This window comes from Nelumbo nucifera, chromosome 1 (assembly GCF_055504915.1).
Source record: "Nelumbo nucifera cultivar China Antique chromosome 1, China Antique-T2T, whole genome shotgun sequence".
Classification (NCBI taxonomy): domain Eukaryota; kingdom Viridiplantae; phylum Streptophyta; class Magnoliopsida; order Proteales; family Nelumbonaceae; genus Nelumbo; species Nelumbo nucifera.
Window position 1 is genome coordinate 171,236,580 of NC_142649.1, and position 22,118 is coordinate 171,258,697.

Consider the following 22,118-nt stretch of genomic DNA (forward strand, 5'->3'; position numbering starts at 1 on the left):
AACAAGTACTAAAGATGTGGGGCGTCCCCTAATGGGGCGCAGATGTGAACTCGGTGAAGCCGTGACTGAAGGCCGAAGCTGTTTCCTTGGCACAAGTGCACAACTTGAAGCGATCGGTTGCGTGCTTCTTGAAGCATCTGTAATTGATCGGACGGTTTCAGTTCATCAGTTCCGTACACCTTGCTGATGATTCCCCTCGATCGCCTATTATTTGGACACGTGTCCAACAAAAGAATCAAGAGATGTTCATCGTGGCATCGTGCACGGTGGTGCTTCTCTCTTGGTTGGTACCTGGTAGAGTCAAATTTTTCTGGGTCCATCTGTATCCGTCATCCATTTATTTTTAGCAAGGTTATCCTCTTCACCTTTGGTGGGCCAGGGCCACACAGGTCCCCACCCCACGTCCTTATCTCTTTATCATGCTGATGACATCAAAAGTCCGCAACAAGAGAAGTCAAACCAGTTCATGGGCCCACGCGATTGAAATAATCGCAACCATCTGATCAAAGGAGTTCAGTCCATCTCAGTGGGCGCAAGTTAGATCAGGCGGGAGCGCAGGTTAGTAATTTCGTTTGGGATGAGAAAAAGGGCGGGGAATTTATGACCGGAAAATTATACGGCCGGTACAAAACCACAGACGCATCTCACGAAAGCCGAAAGGCAAAAGCCCCCCTCCTCGTTACTGAAAAGAAAACAAACATTAAAAAAAAAGAGAAAGAAAATATTAACGCCATTTTTTAATTTCCCAATATGCCCTTTCTCAGGTCTTCAAAACCCATCTCTCTCCAACTCCTTCCTCTCGCTCCTCTCCTGTGTGTCTCTCCATGGAGCAGCAGAAGCACCAAGAACAACAGCAGAAGCTCCCCGAGAGGAAAGGGCAGAAGCGCAAGCTGGAGGAAGAAATCGAAGAAGAACGAGAGATCTCTCTCATCTCTCCCGACGCTCACCAGGCGTTGGCGGCCGAGGTGAGTGCGCAGGTTAATATCCTTAACACCACCTTCTCTTGGAAGGAAGCCGATCGAGCCGCCGCTAAGCGTGCCACTCACATCCTCGCTGAGCTCGCCAAGAATGGTAATTTAGACACAGACAGACCACATCGATGTTCCATTTTAATTTTTTTTTCTCTTTCATTTTCATCGTCTCCATTAGTTTTGTGACGATTTGTTTGTTTTTGATTTCTGTGCGTCGTCGTTTCTTTCTTTCTTTCGTTTTTTTTTTGGTAATCCAGAAATTCAATTTAAGTGAAACAAGGGCAAAGCCCAGGACACGAAACATCCAAGACTGAAGGACAGAGCAACAGAAACAGAAAAGAAAGGAAAAAAAGACTCAAACCCAAACTGAAGGGCACACAGACTTAACCACCTAACACTAGAGCAGAAAACCAAAAAGGAAAAAAGAAGACTCAAACCAGCTGCTTGTAGAAAAGCCCAACTTGGCCAGGTTATGAGCTGCCGAATTAGCCTCTCGAGGGATCCAGCTGAAACTAGCTGAGATTTCTTCATTCAACTTCAGAATGTCATCTCTGAGAAAAAGGATATCTTGGTGGCAGAAATTACTCGGATCAGTTATGAGCTTGATCAAATGCAGACAGTCAAGCTCAATCAAAACATTGGGCATCCCTTTCTTTTTTATCCAATTTAGTGATTCAAAAAGAGCGAGAGCCTCTGCAACAAGGGGAGAGGAAGCTTCAAAACAGCCAAACCCAGCCCACCAGAAAATACCTCCGTTATCTCTCGCAATGACGACAAAAGAGCCCTTATTAGGAGAAAAAAAACCAGCATTCATATTGATCTTCATAGTTACACAAATAGGGTTTATGCACTCTTTTTATCTTTGAATATCTTGTTTACCCAAGAATTAAGGTTTTCTCTGTTGATCTGTTGGATTTCTGCAGAGGAAGTTGTGAATGTTATTGTCGATGGTGGTGCGGTCCCGGCTCTGGTGAAGCATCTTCAGTCGCCACCACATTCGATAGAAGGTGACGCAGGTCCGAAGCCGTTCGAACACGAGGTGGAGAAGGGGAGTGCTTTCGCTCTTGGCTTCCTCGCTGTGAAGGTTATACTACATGCCTCTCTTGTGTCTTTTACTAATCAATTTGTTCTTGTTCCAAGTTCTTTCTTTCTTTGACATCTGATTTGTGTGGGATCTGCGTACCCCTATTTGTGTAAGTATGATTTAATGTCTTAGGAAAATCTTTGATTACACTTTCCTGTTCAATTGTTTACTAGACTAGCAGAACTTCTGGTGAAGAATTTGTTGAACTTCCAAACTTTAGTTATGTTCTGGAATGCTACAGTGTACAAATTACAGAATAATAATGAACTTAGTATGTAACATCACTATAGACGTACCAATATTAAGGGTGAAACATAAAACCCTTCCCTGAGTTCTGATTCTAACAATAACCTCCTTCACTAATTATAAAAAAAACCTCCCTTCACTTTCCAAAGATATATACAAAGGCATCCCTTTTCCACTTTTTTCTGACAAAAACGGCTTACGAGAAGCATTCTTTTTTAAATGCCACTTTTGCCCAAAGATTGAATTACCTTGAAAAATAAAATTTTCAATATAGTACTTAAATTTTTTTAAAGAAATTTCCAATATACTTCAACCTCATTGAGCGAATGCCAGCCAAAATTTGTGGTAAACTTAAATCTCCACAGAAACTTCAATGAGAAATGCTTATAATAGATTTTCCTATATTCTTATAGTATTCTAATGTCTTCTTCCAAACGAAGATTCCTGTCTAAGATGGCAAGAAATGGAGACGGAGAAAGTTTGCAGAGAGCTTCTGCATTGTCAGTCAAGATTAGGTTAAGAGTGGACATTTTTTAGTCATTTGCATATGCCTCAAACATTTTGACTACAATTTGCACTTTGTCAATGTTCTTTTTGCTGTTGGATCCAGTGTTTTAAAAGGCGTGGGAGGCGTATGCCTGGAGGCGTGCCTCCAGGTGAGGCGCTCCCAAAACGCCGAGGCGTATGCCAGAGGTGCTGTTACCTTTGAGGCGTACGCATCAGGTACAAGAGGCATATGCCTCATGTGCCTCATGCACATCTTATATAAAAAGACAGAAAAAAAAAGAAAAAAGAAAAAAAAAGGAAAGGAAAGGACAGGAAAAGAAAGGGAAAGCAAAAGAAAGAGAAGAAAAAAAGATAAAAGGAAAGGGAAGGGAAGAAAGGACAAGGGGAAAGAAAGTGGTTTGCCCCTACCCCTTCGACAAGACCCCCCCTTCAATTAATGTTATACATCTTTATTCTTCTTAATATAAATGATTTTTATTAAAAATAAAGAAAAACTGAGATCCCCCCTTCCTCTTCCTAATCCCCCTGCTCTTAAGGAGGCTTACGCTTCCTTGTGTTCGGGAGGCTTACGCCTCTTGTGTTCTGAACTACGCCTCATGCCTCTAGGTAGTGGAATGCCTCGCGCCACACCTCCGCGTTTTAAAACATTACTTAGATCCAATGTTTTATTCACTGTCTTATTCACCTCCCGCGTCACACACATCATACACTATCTTTCTTTCTTTTTTCAGTTTACAATGAAAAACGCCATTGTCTTTTTAAGCCATCTCATTATTCTTTGCTGCTTGGATATATGGCTGCCACTAAAGATATTGTAAAATACTTCACGGCCACCCTAGATCCATCTGTCTCTTCTTTCTAATCTCTTTCAGTCAACTTAGATGGCTTCCTGGGTATGTATTAGATGGAAAAAGCTCCAACAGATGTGTGAGAGTTGTGAATTGGCAAAGCAACAAAGTTAATCATGGGCATCTGTTTTTAAGCTATCTCATTTTTTTAGTTAACTTTTCCAGCATCTGATCGCCTGTTTATCCTTCTTGGTGGGAATGTTGAGAACCTGGAAGAAGGAAGTTTGAGATGGGTCCAATCCAATATTTCTAGGAGGCACAACAACATCAATTGGAGCAATCAAACCAACATGGATAGGAGCTCCAACCTTGTATTTAGCCACTTTCTCAAACGCTTCCTTCAAATCTCCCTTCGTGAAAATAAGACCCCATTTCCCACCAACAAGGGGATGAGGTTCAAAAATGCTTTGTTCTCAGTCTTCTTGGCGTGAAGCCGGGTCGACCTATTTATCATAGTATTCTACGGAAGTACGGATGTTTTACAGCTGATTTGGTCCAACATTGCCTGATGAAGTTTCTACAGAGGTTCTACATCTTTCGGTATTGAGGTTGAAGTAATATTGAGATTTTATTTAAGGTAATTTAATAAATTAAAGGTGCATCCCAACAAAGTTAATCATAGGCATAAGTGCCATTTTAAAAATTAAATGCGGCATGTCAACGTTTTCTGTCAGAAAAAGTAAGAGAAGGGAGCTCTTTACATATTTCTTTCAAAAGTGAAGGAAGGTTTTTATTAAAATCAAAATCCAGGGAAGGTTTATACGATTGTCATAAAAGTCAGGGGAGGTTTTTATATTTTAGCCTAATAAAAATAAGATACTGTGACGAGCGGTTGAACCACTAAGAGTGAATTCAGAATCTGCACAAGTGATTAGGCTTAAATGATTTTTTGAGTTCATTTTCTTTGTAAACTGCAATTCATACTCCAAACCGGCAGTTGTGAGGTGCTAGTTCATTCATCATAAAATATATGTGATATTTTTATTATATCAAGTATAAAGTTGAAAATTAACATATATAATGGCTAATTTAGTAAAATTGTCTTGGCATGGTTTTTTATTAATGAATTGTCTTAGGTGGCATTTGGTAGCACCAAATCAACCACCGAATGCTGAAAAAGTTGATTTCTCAGCGCCTGGTGGTCGTTCAGTTGCATCCCCAAATCAACCATCTGAACGTTGAAATTGCCTCTGAAGTTTCCAGTGCTCAAGCTACCTTTGAATGCGCTCAGGGGTAGCAGATGACCTTTCTATGCCAAGTATGTCCCTTCAAAAGTTTTTATATTCCCATAAATGCCCCACACTCATAAAGCCTCAATCACCAAATCTAGACCTGTTTTCCATCTTCTCCTTGTTTGACGGCACATTGGTGGTCTCAAGCTCTACAACTTCACTATGTTTGGTGGTCCGACAAGATTAATCACCTAAAACGAACCCATCTTTAAAAGTACATTATTGTATTTGTATTTTTTTTATTTTCTTTTCAAATTTTTCTTCCTAATAGATGTCTTCACTGTGTTTATGCATTTGACAAGTAATTGGGGAAGGTTACCATTTTCGTTTTTGGGTTTGAGTTTATACGAGTCATCTCTTGAGCTTTAAAATCTATTTCCATGTTAAAAGAGTGGGGGATATATAATAGATTATATAATTTGTTTTTATATAATAGTCACACAGATAATTATATGATATTTTTAATCTGTTTATAGATTTTTATATTATTTTTAATATTTTTATATGATCATTTTAACTATATTTTTAAATTTTTTTATTAATATTATTTTTTATTTTTTATTGATTTTTAAAATTGTTTATATTTTATAGTATTTTTTATTATGTTATAATATTTACTATAATAGCATAGTATTTTAATCATTTTAATTTATTGTTATTTAAATAATAATTTGAGGGATAAATGTGTAAAATTCACATTTTTCAGACGTCACAACATTCAGATTACTGAACAACTCGACACATTAAGATATCTGCAAAATCAGAAAAGTAAAATTTTCACTGAATGCTTTTAGAGGTTTTTCAGAGGTTTTTTTTTTTTTTGGTTTTTCAGACTTCAGATTTACCAAACACCACCTTAGTGTGGTAGCCAAGAATTACATACAGAAAAAAAGATAACTAACAATTAATGACAAAAATAATTAGCCAATTCCAATGGCTTCTCAATTGGAAGCCCAGGGCCTTAAGGTGCAGGGGTATCTTAAGGGATTTCTATGGAAACATCATTCTAAGCTATTCATTTTGGGCCCTAAGGTAGAATGGATTTCTTTGAGATATAAGCTGTTGTTACTTTTACAAGGACTTAAACTGACCTGTTCCTATGGTTGGTCTGATATTCAGGTGGAGGGTGTGTGTTAATTGGTGTTTGGATGGCTGACCAGATCTTCATAGTCCCCTTGGCTCCTTTGACACTTTATTAGAGAATACAAGGCTCTGGTATCTAAGTTGAACGGTTCATTTAGATGGTTGCCTAGATTTGTCGATGAGCAAGTTGATGCTCTAGCTGGGATGGGATCCTAAGGTCTGCTCTCTTTGGAGGGTTCCGGGCCCTAGGGCTGATTTCTGCATTACTCCTTGTTTCTGCTCTCTATGTTTTTATTCTGTTGTTTGTACTGGTCTCCCTTGATCTGTTCTTCAGGGGTGTTTTACCATTGAAATTATGAATAAATCCTTTTGTTGGCTTAGTTATAAAGAAAAGAAATAGTATACTCATTTTGTGTATTTATTGTTTAGTCATTTGTAAGAAGAGATTCTTCTAAATTTGGAATAGAATTTAATAAAGAATGTTATGTTTCCCAAACTTTTGTTTCTTTTGTTTGACCTTACAAATTCAAAAGGTGATTGATTGGGCACAACCCATTGGTCATTGTTGATAAACTGAGCATATCCCTGTTTAATTAAATATTCTGCTTTCCAATACTCTTACATTTTTCTGTTTCACTTTACAAATTCAAAAGAGGACTGATTTGGGCAAATCCTGTTATTTTAAGCTGCCAAGCACATCCTTATTGAAATTAGGATGTAACCCCTCTAATGATAGCAAGGAACACATTGGGTTGTATTCGTCTTTTATAAATTTTAGTTTTTAAATAATGATTAGGGTTGTCAACGGGCTCTTAAAATCTGAGACCTGACCCAACATCCGATCCGTTTACTCAGATTTGGATGTTAAAACCTGCATCTGTTTGGTAATTGGATTTGACCCCATCTGATCTGATAAAAATCCAAGCTATATGTAATATAATAATGTATTATATAGATGGATATTATATAATATTCTATATTTATATACATTTTTGTATATGTATATGTTAATTTTTTTTTTGTAAATTTTCTTTATTTTAATGTTAATTCAGCAGAGTCGTATCAAATCCAGATCCAATCTGAAACCTGAAATATTCAATTTTGATAGGATTGGGTTTGAAATTTCAATAATTGGATCTGAATCGAATGTAGCTGAGTCCCACCTACAGCCCAATTAATGATGATTAGGGGTGTCAGGTGTGCCCTCTTCATCAAAGTTGGAATGCTGTTGCTTTGTATAACAAATGCATATAGCATCCATGGGTGCTTTTTCACTGATTCATATGGCATACTGTGGTTAATTACAGCAATCAATGAGTCACATTGGACCATGTTGGAGCCTCACAATATTCTAGATGTTGGAGAAATTGATCAAAAAACCCAGTATTGGAGATGTATGCGTGTGTACTATGTTCATTTATTACACATAATGTTAGCATTCCTTTCATAAATATGGGATTATGCCCACATCACTCAACCTGAAAAGAATAGGAAAAGAGTTTGAAATTTTTGGTATTATTCCTTTTTTCTAATTTTTATATGGTCAAAATAGATTACTGGGTGTTCAACAACATGGTTGATTTTGTTTTTGAAAACAAAAACTGCCCCAATAGCAAAATTACATTGCTTTTGCTGATGTGGCAGTTGTTTTTATTTTCAAAGACAAAACCAACCATGTTATCAAACACATCCTTAATTTTCTATTTATTGTACAAAGTTTGCACTTTTTTTGTGAATATTCTCCAAAATTGATGGTTTGTTGGACACTGTGGGAAGGACAATGTGGAGAGGACTAAGGGCTGCAATATGTTGGACACTGTGGGAAGAAAGAAACTCCAGGATATTCTTAGAAACTCAGAGAGGAGCAGCAGACTAAAGATCAAAATTGAAGGGGATTCAGTTTTGGAAGGAGTCCGGAAAGCTAAGGAATTGAACATCAAGAAACTCATAATTGAAGGGGATTCAGAGGTGGTGATAGGGTGGCTGACTAAAGATCAAAATGATTTATGGAAGTACAATAATGAGAAGAGGAAATTCAAGTGGCTGGTGCGGAAGATGGAAGTTAAGACATGTTGGATTAAAAGATCGGCTAATTCCCTAGTTGACGGTTTAGCTAAACAAGGGGCAGAAAGGGATTCACTGTTTTGGGCTAAGCTGTAACGTTAGTGTCTTTGTCTTTTTCTTTTTTCCTTTCTTGAATCTCTTTGTGACTCTTGGAAGATAAGTGCGTTTGTCTTCCACTTGTAAATTTTCTATTGATGAATTAATGAAAGTGTTGTTGATAAAAAAAAAACTAAAATATTGATGGTTTGGATGCTCTGGTGGTGCATTGCCAATGTTTGCTATATGTTTTAGACTTCTTTTGACAGATACTCTAGGACTGCTTAAATGGGAAATTGTGGGTAGGGATTGCAAAATTTGTTTCTAATGTTACCCATGTTCTTGTTATTTCTCCTTTTAACAGCCTGAGCACCAACAGCTCATAGTTGATGCTGGTGCTTTGTCTCATCTTGTGGACCTGTTAAAGAGGCACAGGGATGGTTGTAGCTCTCGAGCAGTCAACAGTGTTATTCGCAGGGCTGCTGATGCAATCACTAACCTTGCTCATGAAAATAGCAGCATTAAAACCCGTGTCAGGTCTACTTGCTTGCTTATTTCTTTTGCCTCATGTTTTGAGTTTAACAATTATATCTATTTTTCATACTTTAGAATGTATTATCAGAATTGAAGGGGGAATTCCACCTCTTGTTGAGCTTCTTGAGTTTACGGATACAAAGGTGCAAAGAGCGGCAGCTGGAGCACTACGAACCCTAGCATTTAAAAATGATGAGAACAAGAATCAGGTAGTTTTCAGTTAGAAAAAAAAAGAAAGTTCTCTGAGAAAGATCCGCTATGCAGTTATTTTGATGTCAATAGTTCTGTACTCTTTCAGATTGTAGAGTGCAATGCTCTTCCAACCCTCATTCTAATGCTTCGGTCTGAGGATGCTGCTATACATTATGAGGCGGTAGGTTCTTATCTGACACTTTGTGGTTAGCTAATAAATCTGGTATTTATACTTCATATCACATGATTGCATCTTAGCACTTGTTGACTTTTCATGTATCTATCAGGTTGGTGTCATTGGAAATTTGGTGCACTCATCCCCAAACATAAAGAAGGAGGTTCTCCTTGCTGGAGCTTTACAACCTGTTATTGGATTACTCAGGTATCACCAAGATTTGGACTCCTATATAATCATCCTTGCAACTCTTTTTTCTCTCTCCCTTTTGTTTAAGTGAAAACTTTGTTCTGATGTTTTTTGATGTTTAGCTATTTTGACATTGAAAATAGACATTAGTTTTTGGGCATATTGAAAGTCAATATGTTGAATTTCAGTTCGTGCTGTTCGGAGAGCCAAAGAGAGGCGGCTTTATTACTTGGGCAATTTGCTGCAACAGATTCAGATTGCAAGGTTGGTTTCCAGTGGCCTCTTTTATTCTTTTTGAATTGAAGTGAGGAACTTGTCCTGGGATTCCTAGGCTATGTTTGGTTTAACTCTCATTCTTACCCAAGATGGAATTCTAAAATGGACAAGAATGGGGAAGATGGGCAGAATGAGAAAATATTGCTATGAACCAAATTCTTTTTTCCAAAAAAAATATGAATTCTTTTCAAATTGTAAGTGCCTTATGTTTCTCATTTTCATTCTTCAAAAAAAAAAAAAAACAAACTTTGTGCTGGTGGTCATAAACTGCCAGCCCAAGTCTCCAAAACCATTGGCATAGATGTTTATTGGCGGATGGGCAGCAGTCAATGTCTGTCGGCATAATAAGTTTCCACTTTCCACGACAATCCGGTAGTAAACATCCATGGCAGTGGTTTTGTAGATCTAGGTCAGCTGTTTATGACTGCCGACATAGAGTTTCTTAAAGAATGAAAATGAGCAAGATGGGGCATGATTATTTTTCATGTTGCAGGCTTCCTCAATATTTGTGCTATGGGCTGATTTTTCATTCTGAAATGAATGAGGATCATGGCAAGAATTTTGTAACAAACACTCTAATGATATTCATTCTTGCCCATTCTTGCCTAGATTGAGCAAGAATTAAAAGAATGAGGCCCAGAGCAGAAAACCAAACATGGCTCTAATTTCCCATGTCAAAAATGCCTCCCCCCTCCAAAAAAAATTCCCTTTTTTGTCTTGATTCTGTCCACCTTTAAAGCATGAATATCATTTTGTATGTTATTTTCTCAAAATCTATGTTCTTGCAGGTTCACATTGTACAAAGGGGTGCTGTTCGTCCTTTAATTGAGATGCTTCAGTCCCCTGATATACAGCTTAGGGAAATGTCAGCCTTTGCACTGGGGAGGTTGGCACAGGTTATTTACTTCTCTAGTATTCTTGGATCTATTCTAATCAGGTGATTGTAGCTAGAATTTGAAAGTTGTTTGTTTGTTTTTTTTTTTCTTTAAATTTTGCATCAATCATATCGGTGAATGATTTCATTTTTAAGGCATGATTATTCATACTTTTTTTGAGGAAAGATCATTCCCATATTAATTTATTGTTGAATTCTTGGCATCGTATCTAAAATTTGGGTTGTGATACTAGTTTACCCCTTCAAAATGATTTTAAAACTTGGAACATGGGAACCTGTTTATATCTTTCTAGTATCTTGGTTCCTCAGTTCCTGGTACATTGTCATGAAGGATGATGATTGCTTAGTATACTTATAAAAATGAAGAATAATCAATGTTACTTTTTATTCTGTTGTCTACCATCTTTCTGTGACATCAATAGATAATGTTGTCTGACATGTTTACATATTGATATCATGATATTGAATAGGTCTCATTGGAGCTGGTAGCTATTTGACTTGAAGTCTACATGTTTCCACATGAAAAAAGTATGCATTAACAAACATGCAGCCTGTTACCAACTAGATAATGGAAACTGGAAAGAAAGCAGATTTTTATTCTGGATATTTATTTGAGTACAAGGGCATGGAGATGTCTAAGTTGAATCATTTACTTTTGCTTGGACATCTTGATCAGTTAAATATGGCTTTTCTCATCTCATTATTTTCCGATGCATGCTCATGCAATTTGTGGTTTCATGTCCAGAAGAACTTACTCCTTGTCAAAGGTCTTGTTACTGCATTTTGATTATAAGCTGTCAAAGGTGGATTAAATGAAATGTAGTATATATGGATGATACTTTTTATGCATGGGAAGGATAGTAAAATGTCAATGTAATGGTGTTACTGCATTTTATGCATGGGAAGGATCAGTTTCCATTGGCTCTTTTTGTTACATTTATACAGTTTCTTTTTGTTACCAGAAAAGAGAAATATTTAGGGATTGGGGGGAGTGTTAAATTTCCTTTTGTGTTTTGTGATATACTCCTGAAGATTCTATGTTAATGTTTGTGCATCCGTTCTTGCATATTTTATGCCTTGGCTTTTGTGCGTATCAGTGTATCCTATTTCTTTTTTCAACAAAATTAATGCATGCTCTCTTGTTATTTACCTTTTAAATCCTTTTTTTTTGTCAGCAAATTTATCTTTTAAATCTTGTAATTGCGATTTATGCGTATTCAATCTCGTACTTTTTTGATAGGTTTTTTGTTGGTTTAGTGGCATTAAGGTCAAGTTTGGGAGTGCTTATTTTAAAAATAAGTGCTTAAAAGTGTTTATTCAAATAAGCACTTATTTACATTTGGCACCTAGCTTTTTCAAGTGCTTATTTTAAAAGATAAGCTCTTTTTCATATGGGGCATTTGGTGGTCTTTTTATCCAATAAGCACCTATTTTTTCAAAAAGACAACCTTAGCCCATTCTCATCTCTGACCTCCCTGTTTTGCCACCAAACCAGAAGATTGAAAAAATGCTATTCATCGCCTTTTTCATTGGAGAACCAGCGGTGGCAAACAGAGCTCCCCAACCCACAGTGCTGGCAATCTCCTTCTATTTCTCTCTTCCTGTATCCTCTCTCTCTCTCTCTCTCCTGGATCCCTCTCTTCCACTTCCATCTTGTTTCCCCACTCTCCTGTTTTCTTCTTAACACCACCGAACTGCCTACCTTCACCGATCACTATGCCCCTGTTTCAGCATCTTCCTTCATTGGCACATCACCTGTTCAGCCTGCGGCATCGTTTTATATACCAGCACCGGCATCTTCTCCTTATAATCCTGTGAGAGGCACACCTCTATTTTGTATCATCTCTGAGAGCTGCAGACAAAGACCAATTGTTGTCTTCTCCACCCCGGCTCCGAACTCGTCATAGCAATCCCATCAGTGATGCTGAACAGAGGAGGGCTTCACTATTTCATTGTCTCTGCACTTAGAACCAGTGGCTCTCCCTTGTTGCTTGTTAACTTCTATAACCGGCAGGAATCTAAGGTTGTGACGGCTTCTGGTGTTTGCCAATGTGACTAGCTTCAAGATAATACAAATTCCCATTGCTCCCATTATTGGCAGCTCGATTTCACCTGTGTCAACTCATACTAGATGGCTTTCCAGCAACAGTGGTTCCCTGTTCTTCTTTCATCAGATTGGTTATCCTCCATGGGGGAAGGTTAGCAACTCCGGCCTGAGCAACACTTCTTGGCTCGCTGAAACCTGATTTCATTCAAGTGAAGGATGACCTGCTTTCTCCCTTAGATCTTTCATTGCTGTAGAGTGCCAGCTCCAAGGCAAACCTCTCGGCAACCATCTTACCATATGTTGAATATTCGTAGGTAGTCATGTAGAACCAACTGGGTTACAAATCCTAGGTTCGGTTCTGATTGTTCTGTGGAAAAAGTTCCGCCGCTGGTTGGAGAAGACAGTAGAGAAGAAAGGATTGATTGGACAAACCCTACTTTTTTACATCTGAAGGGCATAAATGGAATTTCAAAAACTAAATGGGTAAAATTTTGAAAGAAAAAACTTGAATTTAAAAAAAGCTGGAATTTTGGGCTTCTCCAATAAGCACTTATTTTGGGCTTATTTTCCAAACACCTATAAGTGCTTAATGGTGTGGTCCCGGCCTAAAATAAGTGTTTATTCGAATAAGCACTAATTTTTTAAGCACTCCCAAACTTGGCCTAAACACATTATTGGTTGATTCTAGTTGTGGGTCCTTGAGTTTGATTTATGCTCCATGGATGTATATTTCCAGCTTTTTGTATTCTTAATGCATCTTGTCTATGATGTTTTGTTTGATAAATAACTTCACACGTCAGGAAAAAGGAAGCTTTATGATTTTGATCAGTAACTGTAAAATAAGATTTCAGTAATAAAGGAAAATCCCAACTCTCCAAGGATTTTCAAAAGATGAGATTAAAGAGAGATGCACAACCTGAAGAATGACATACTCCTTTTAAAATGGAATTAACTACTCAATTACCTCAGAGCCCGGCATCCACCATTCCAACTGTTCTTTTGTTACCCTTGCCCTTGCTAAAGAGCTGGCAAGGCCATTGGCAGTAGGGGTGATTGGGTAACCCACTTTGAAGAATTTTAAATACATTGGGCTTGGGCCCAGCATTTAGTGCCTGTTTTCTACTCATAGATTGGTTTTCTTTTTCTTAATAGTTGTACTTTTGGCAAGCTTATTTGGTTTTCTGTAGTAAATCTTTGTTTTGTCTGGGTAGTGGGTAGTATCGTAGTACTTCTAGCCACTTCAAGTTAGTCAATTGTACAGTTCCTTCTAGTTGGTATGTATGCTTGGCACTGAATTATAGTTGGTGCATGCATTTCTCTGTTTTTTCCAGGATACACACAATCAAGCTGGTATAGCTCATAATGGTGGTCTTGTGCCATTGCTGAAGCTTCTAGACTCAAGGAATGGATCTCTGCAACATAATGCTGCTTTTGCTCTTTATGGCCTTGCAGACAATGAGGTATGGTTTGTCAAATCTTTTCAAGTGTATATCATTGTGCATGATTGCAATCCTTCATTTACTTATCTAAGATTTTATTATAAACTTAATAGAACTCTTAGAACCTAAACCTTTTCCTTCATGTAGGACAATGTTTCTGATTTTATCAAGATTGGAGGTGTTCAAAAGCTGCAAGATGGAGAGTTTATTGTCCAAGTATGAATTTTCTTTAATTATTAATTAAAGAAATAAAATAAGTAGCTGGTATTTCTTAGAGTTTAAGCGGTATAGCATTGGGTTTGATTTTGTTAATGATCAGAAATATCATTAGCAATTTGGTAAATTTATGCAACTTGGATGTTGTAATGTACTTACAGGCTACCAAAGATTGTATAGCAAAGACTTTGAAAAGATTAGAGGAGAAGATCCACGGACGAGTTAGTTTTCTCTCTGCTTCTCCTTCCCCCTTTTCTCTTTCTACCCCATTATACTTACAAAATGATTTTCTTGTGATAGGTATTGAACCATCTATTATATCTGATGCGCGTGGGAGAAAAGGTTTTTCAGAGACGAGTTGCTTTATCTCTTGCTCATCTTTGTTCCCCTGATGATCAAAGAACAATATTCATTGATAATAATGGTATGACCTTGTTTTCAAGACAATTCTGCTTCTTCATTTCTTTGTTTCAGAAATGCTTTTACCATTTTTAACTGCATTTGAGTTTGTCTAAGCCATGTTAAATGGATGTAGGTTTGGAGTTGCTTTTGGAGCTTCTTGGGTCTACAAGCCCAAAGCAACAACAAGATAGTTCGGTGGCCCTCTACAAGTTAGCCAAAAAAGCTGCAACTCTCTGCCCTATGGATGCAGCTCCTCCATCTCCAACACCACAGGCATGATTCCTTTTTGGCTATCTTGGTTCTTCAAGAGATAATCCCCTTTACCCCAAGCCTCTTGTGGAGAAATGATTTAGTCAAAGATTTATCAATTATGACTTCAGGATGCAATGCATTCAAAATTTCCGATTCTAACTTGATCTAGTTGGCCTTAAGCAAATTATTACTATATAATTTGGATAATGTAGTGCTCAATTATAACAAAAAGGATAATGTAGTGTACATACATATACATTGGAATTTTTGTATTTTTAGGGCTTCAGAATGGGTGATTAGGCTTAAAATTTTTAACGTGTAGTCCCTTAATAATTGGACATATTGGTATACCAAAATATATGCTTATTGATGAAAAAAAACATATGCTTTAGTTTTTTTTTTCCTTGTTGAATTAAGGAATTAAGGTGGTCAGTTCTGGCTATTATCATATCCTAGAAAGAAAAGGACAAGGACCATTTTCCTTTAGTTATCCTTATCCCCAAGTTAAAAAAAAGAATTACAAAGTTTTATAGTCTCTATTTCTTTGTTCACTTGTTAAAGCCAAACTTAGACATGCATATTAATGATTCAAGAAAAAATACTAAAATAAGAGACATGCATAACACAACTGCTAGGTTGCATAAGCCATAGGTCTATACATACTCAATTTCATCATTCAAAAATCAAGAATGAAATAATTCAATTTTCAAGTTGCATATTGAGACATTCAAATAAATTTTATATACAATGTAAGAAACTAAAGTCTAAACCAAATAACCTATATAGAAAACAAAAATGAAAGGAATTCATTGTATGCATGGAGCAGTCAAGGTCCACCAGTACTACTCAACTACCAAATTCAGAATTAACACAATAACAAATAATATAAATTGTAATTAGGTCTTCCTCAACTACCAAACCCATATAATAAAGTAAAAAAAGAGGGTGCCAAGAAGAAGTGGGGCAGAACCCCTATTTTGGCATCAAAGACTGAGGGGAAAGAAGAAGATGAATTGCATTAGAAACATAAGGGGAACAAAGAAAAATGGGGCAGAAACCCTGTTTGGTGTCAAAATTAGAGGTGGAGCCCCTGTTTTTGCATCAGAAACAGAAGGTGGAAGAAAGAAAAAAGGGGCGGAGACCCTGTTTTGGTTTCAGTATCAGAGGAAGAATGGGGCAGAACACATATTTTGTGTCCAAAACATACCAGAAGAGGGGTTTTGCTCGCAGACCAGCAGACCGGCAATCAAAAACAATTGAAAAAAAAATAGAAAAACATACCTTTCATGCAGACCAACTTTGGAGTTTTTCATGCATGGAAAGGGTTTTTCTCCCACAGTAAACCTTTTCGTTTGATTGACACTCGAGTCTAGTAGTGTTATTTAAGTTTTATATTTGAAAATGACATAAATACCCTTTATATACATGAAAATTTAACGTGAGGACTAAATGGTCTATTTTCTCTCAAAATCAATGTTAAAGATTAATAATTTGATTCTCATATAAATCACAATTCACAATTCAAATTAATGATTCATATACAAGCCATACGATTTTTGTGAAAAACGATTTATCTATGCGATTCATATCATTCTATAGACGATTCAATATCAATCATACGATTTGAATTGCAAGTCATACGATTTAAAAAACATTGATTGCTAGTAATATACTTTATCTCAGTAGCTTAAATTAGGAAATCCCCATTGTCATTTTACCCTGTAGCATTCAGTGGTAATGAAACATAAAATTAATGATATATGTAATGGACAGTATGGAAAAAACTTAGTGGGAACCTTTGCCAGTTTACTCTTATTCTTCATGTTGACACCCCTGCATTTTCCACTCCTTTGGTGGTGGGTTATGATCGCTTGCCAGGATATGGAACTAAAAAAATCCTAGGTTCATTTGTATCAGTGTTTCTGGAAAAAAAATTTACTATGTTATTGGTAGAAAACTAGGGGATTGGATGAGATTAACTGATTAGGTGAAGATGCTAGTTTTCTAAACTGTATGGTCTTTTGTGTTGAGCAAATCCATCACTGAATGCTGCTTCTTATAAGTGCCCTTAGGCATTGTTAGTTCGGTAACAACCTAGATTGTTGGTCTACCCAACCATATTTGCTTGGAGAGATGGGCATTATACCTGAATAGGATACATGGAAGCACTAGTATGTTGCTGTTTCATTTCCTCTATGGTGGTTGGAAAACTGGGACTGTCTGGCACTAGTATGTTTTCATACTTCTTTCATTTAGTCTAAAACTTTGTGCTTTAAATGACTTGTAGGTTTATTTTCTTTCATTTTAAGCTTTGGTTTTTGAAATGTCATCACTGTCCATCATTGTTCTCTTTCATTTTGGTTTATTTTACTCACTCTTCCATAAAAAACCTTTTTCCAATCTGAATATTGGGTGCCTAAGACTACAAGTAATTCTTGTTGCAGGTCTATTTGGGTGAGCAATATGTAAATAATGCTACACTTTCCGATGTCACCTTTCTAGTTGAAGGTTAATCATTCTTTGCCTGGATAAGTTCAATTCTTTTTTGTATTTAATTTTTGTTTGTGTGTGTGATACTGTGATTCCATATCTTGTGTGTTTAAGATGAAGCTCAAAGTGTGTTATTTCAAGGAATAAAAGGTCTTAGATTTTCCATTTTTGTAATGAAGGTAGTTATGGGCTAAACTGTTCTCTGTCCGTTTCTTCTCAGGGAGACGGTTTTATGCTCACAGAATTGCTCTACTTGCTTCTTCGGATGCATTCCGTGCGATGTTTGATGGTGGCTATAGGGTGAGAAATTGAGAATGGTTAACCTTAGAAGTTCTCTCTCTCTCTCTCTCTCTCTCTCTCTTTTCTTTTTTTAGTATATACTTAATGCTCCGTCTCTTGCTTCAAATGTGTATTTCTATGGAACTTAAGTTGGTACATGTGGATGGCTTGTTCTAGAAGGCAAACTTACATCTGTGGCCTGCAGGAGAAGGATGCAAGAGATATAGAGATCCCTAATATACGATGGGATGTTTTTGAATTGATGATGAGGTTGGTTGTTTTATCTCATGTTTCCCCTGCTTTTTTGGACACTTGCAGTAAGTAATGTTTGATGTAATCTTCTGTTTCTATTTCATAATGGGGGGTGGGGTAATAAACAGATTTATATACACGGGATCAGTGGATGTTACATTAGACATTGCACAGGATCTCCTTAGAGCTGCAGATCAGTATCTCCTGGAGGGACTCAAGCGTCTATGTGAGTATGCAATTGCACAGGTAAGTCAGAAAATCTTGGTAGTTTCTCTATTGATAGTTTTTACCAAATTTCTATCCTCAAAAAAGGCTTAGTTTTCAGTTTTCACTTTATTTTTCTGTATTTTCTTTAGTTGAGGTTAGATTTCTGTATGACCTCTTTTCTTGTGTTTTCCTCACTTCTGATTCAGGATGTATCTTTGGAGAATGTTTCAAGCATGTATGAACTTTCAGAGGCTTTTCATGCTATTTCATTAAGGCATACATGCATCTTGTTTATTTTGGAGCAGTTTGATAAATTGAGTGCTAGGCCAGGGTACGTTCATTATACCTCTCTCTCTCAACCATGTGATGAATGCCATCCAGTGTTCAGATCTCATCTGGTCACTGGTTTAACTGGTGATTGAATTGTTCAGCCCATAAAAATTGTCAAAAACTGGGAATGGGAAAGCTGAATTGGTCACCATCTCACTGGTTTGATTATTCAGTCTGGTTTGGGTCTGACAGTACTGAAATCACCCGAGATGAGCTGCAACTATAACAATTTTGCATCTTTTGTTGAGTAGTTTCTCAAAATTCCAAAACCTTTCAAAATTTTTAGTAGACATGACCAGTGATTAAAGTTGATCTGGTCAAGCAGAACACAATGGCCTTGAACTCATTATATGATTTTTGACATAATGGCAGCCATGAGGTTGCAAGTTCAATCCTAGCTTCTCCTTGGAAGGATAATTTGGTTATTTTTATGGTGAGTACTAAATGAGAAGAAGCCGGGGAACATTATAATGATCTGTCACGAAGGGGCAATATACTAATAATTATTCTACAAGGATGTTCAAATACCTTAAACATGACTTTAATTTTCATCAGGAAGTTACATTTAATAAATAAAGAAATATAGAGAGGGGAGAAATGGAGGGGTGCATATGGAGTTTGTGTGATGAGAGTGGCACTCAGGCTAAAAGGAAACTTTTATAAAATAGCTATTAAGCAAGTAATGTCATATGGAGCAGGGCGTTGGGCAGTCAATAATTAACTTGTCCAAAACAAATGAGATGGTAGAGATGTGGATGTTGAGATAGATTAATAGTAAAATTAGAAAAGATAGGATTATAAATGAGTATATTTATGGGGGCATATGAGTGTAACCCTGATAGGTAATGAACTGAGGGAATGGGCTAAGATGGTTTTGTTACTACAAGTAATATCTACAAAACTGCCAAGTGATATGTTGCAAATTTGAAGATCTAGAAGTAGTGGCTGACCAAAATGGGCACATGTCCAAGTAGTCAAAAATGGTTTGAGGGCTTATAATTTAACAAAAGACACGACACTGAGCAGATCGGAATGATAGAATTGATGCATGTAACCAATCTCATATAGTTGGGCCAAGTCTTTTATTGAATTGAGAGAATTGGGGAAAAATAGTCACCTTTTTTGATGCTTTGTTCGAGTAGTCTAAAATATGGCCAGGTTCTCCAGTCAATTCATTTGGAGAAATTTTAGTGGCCTCTGCATCTTTGATACGATATTCTATTTTTGACACTGAACCAGAGCATATGCAGACTGGGGGAGTGGAACCCTGGTCAATCCTATACCTATGCGTCTCCTTTCTGATGCAGGATTTGCCACATCATTTGTTCACATGGTAGTAGGTTAGCTGTGTAGAAAAGGAGCCCAAAGGTGCCATTTGGTAACCCTTTCCATTGTAACATTACCGAATACCAGCAAACAACTGAATAGTGAAAGTCTTGACACTAGCTGAGTTCATGATCGAATTATAATTTTATGATGTGTACACAGTTCATATAAAAGTGAAACACGTATAAAAGATTAAGAGTCAATAATTGTTATTATACTTCCATTTTTTTTTCATAATAAGTTCAAACTCTGTAATAGAACCATGTTTTTCATGCTCATGGTTTGGACGGTTTCTAGTCTCTCAAGATATTTCTTACCGTAGTGATGGATTTATTGGTGGGTAAACTGGCAGGTATTCTGAACTGATACAGCGCATAATTCCAGAGATCCGCAACTACTTTTCCAGAGCACTTACCGAGCCTAACCAACAACATAACATCCGAGTAGAGGTTCATTGCTGACCAATGTCAACTAACAAGGCAGAGATGGATGCTGAAGATTGTACAGTGGAGAATCTTTTCGTTGTCTTCAATGGAATTATTGTGTTGAGCAAAATGTTGACAGAATGTAGTGCACCGTCTCTTTGATTCAGAGTGCCTTCCCCTGTTAACATTTTTCTGTAGTTTTATTATCAAGTGTAATTGTCATTCCTACTTTTGCTAGACTACCAGCTGTTCTCATGCCCTTGGCCTTGGGGGTTGGGGAAGCGGATATCGCTTGGGATAATTGGTAAATGAGTGCGGCATTTGAGAAGTGCTCTCGTTTGAATCACTTTCCAGATTCGATTACAATCTCGTTTGACCTCCTATAAAGAGTTTCAGTTATCCAGTTATGACCTCCTATTCATTTTTCATTCATTGGTTAAGTTTTACAAGGTGTACAAGCCATTAAAGACTTAAACTTGGAAATTAAAATTCAACTGTTTGTGTTGCTTTATCAATGGATCAAAGTGTTCTTGTTTAATTGTGCTGTTCATGCATTATACATTTTCCCCTCCTATAGGAGAAAACAAAGGAATTATACTTGCCAACTTGGTATCGTAAGTTGTGAGGTTTTTGTTTATGGTAAAAACAAATGAATTACAGATGACACTAACCAAACCAATAACAACGACAACATCTAAGAGTGAAGACAAGACTAAACACAAAAACAGAGCAATAAAAAGTAAAAGAGAAAATTATACTCTTAGCCAGTTCAACATTAAGGCAATTTCAGTATTGATGATGCGCAATCTGGAAGCTCCTAGCTGGAAGATGACCTGTACTTTAATTGTGTAGCAAGTTGGACCAAGCTATAAGACAGAGGATTAGAGAACCTAGGGTGGTTAATCCGATAAGATCGTTCCGATGCTTAAGTCGGTATTGGGTTGTGCGAGCTAAATGTTTGTATGTTAGAGAGCTTGGATGTAAGTAATCGTGTGTACTCCTTCGTGTCATTGGGGTTTGTGCCCTTATATAGGCTTTGTTTGGTGAGGGCTTCATGCACTGCATCTGAGATTTTCGGGAGGTTGCCTAACCGGTCCGATATACCTGGAGGTAATCGTCACGCACATTGGCCATCATCTCGGAACACTCGGTACGTGGGCTAACTTTCGAGAAACTTGGGAGTGTCAGGATATGCATACCGAATTTGTCGGCAAGCACAACTCGCATGTCACTTCTTGGACCTTAATCAGGTCGGCAAGCCCTCGAGGGAGGTTGCTTCTCGTGTCGAGGCCACATCGGTCAGTGACGAGATGCTACAGGTCAGCCCTAGACGAGGTGCTCCTAGTCGGCCTAAGTTGTGGTCGAAGTCGCTAGGTTGGCGGTAAAGGCAAGTCGCCAGGTGGGGGCGAAGACGAACTACGATCTGGGACTCCAAATTATTGCCTAGGTGGTGTCTGGGTGTCGTCTAGTTGTTTCGGGATGTGTGTCACAATGTCATTGGAGGGACAAATCCGCCCTCATCAAATGCCCCCCACTCCCGAGCTGAAAGTAGATCGGCAAAGGGAGTAGATCTCTCCTTTTGGCATGGAATGACTAATTCGATAAGCTCGTAGTCGTAAGTGTCGGTCCAATTTGCTTCTCAAGTTAGAAGAGTCCAAGTGTTTGTAGCCTTATGCAGGACCTTGTCGTCTTGGTTATCGGGGCACGAGAGCGAATTCATCTATTCGAGGAGAGGTGGAGCAGATACCCTGAGGACATTTACCTTATTAGGGATGGAACCGTCAAGGGGTTCTACAATCCGACTATTACCTCAAGAGTGAAGTTTATCATGCCATCCTCAAGAGGGGATTCTATGTGACTGCTTTATTAGGTCGCTCCACATAGGTAGACTTCGACGTAGCGTCCTTCGAATTGGTTCTCAAAAGAGTAGCCAGTGAGTTCGATGTGGAGCCTGAAACCGAGGTGGAGGTCTATTGTGAAGAGATCGACTAAGTTTACATCTATCATGGTGTTGAAAGCGAACTAGTCTTTTCTTTGTTCTCTTTCTTGTATTGAATGCGAACTGCTTTTTATTTTGCCCATGAAAAAGAGGCGATTGGGTCTTATGTGGTGTCAAGGTCT

The 22,118-nt window shown here is 37.6% G+C and overlaps 1 protein-coding gene across 2 annotated transcripts; it reads left to right on the forward strand.

Moving 5' to 3' along the window:
- Positions 1 to 788: 788 nt before the first annotated feature.
- LOC104596487 (ARM REPEAT PROTEIN INTERACTING WITH ABF2-like) lies at positions 789 to 20,535 on the forward strand. 2 transcript variants are annotated; one of them, XM_010257670.3, is made up of 19 exons: positions 790 to 1,071; positions 1,895 to 2,055; positions 8,436 to 8,608; positions 8,694 to 8,814; positions 8,904 to 8,978; positions 9,085 to 9,179; positions 9,350 to 9,425; positions 10,226 to 10,333; positions 13,711 to 13,839; positions 13,966 to 14,034; positions 14,196 to 14,255; positions 14,335 to 14,458; positions 14,570 to 14,709; positions 17,133 to 17,196; positions 17,399 to 17,478; positions 17,663 to 17,727; positions 17,838 to 17,955; positions 18,123 to 18,247; positions 19,925 to 20,535. In XM_010257670.3, exons 1-19 carry the CDS (start codon positions 825 to 827, stop codon positions 20,031 to 20,033), a joined length of 2,139 nt encoding a protein of 712 aa, XP_010255972.1. In that variant the 5' UTR covers positions 790 to 824; the 3' UTR covers positions 20,034 to 20,535. The 2 variants fall into 2 exon arrangements, with proteins under 2 accessions (XP_010255973.1, XP_010255972.1); XM_010257671.3 differs by lacking the exon at positions 18,123 to 18,247 and having other exon boundaries at positions 789 to 1,071.
- The last annotated feature ends 1,583 nt before the right edge of the window (positions 20,536 to 22,118 follow it).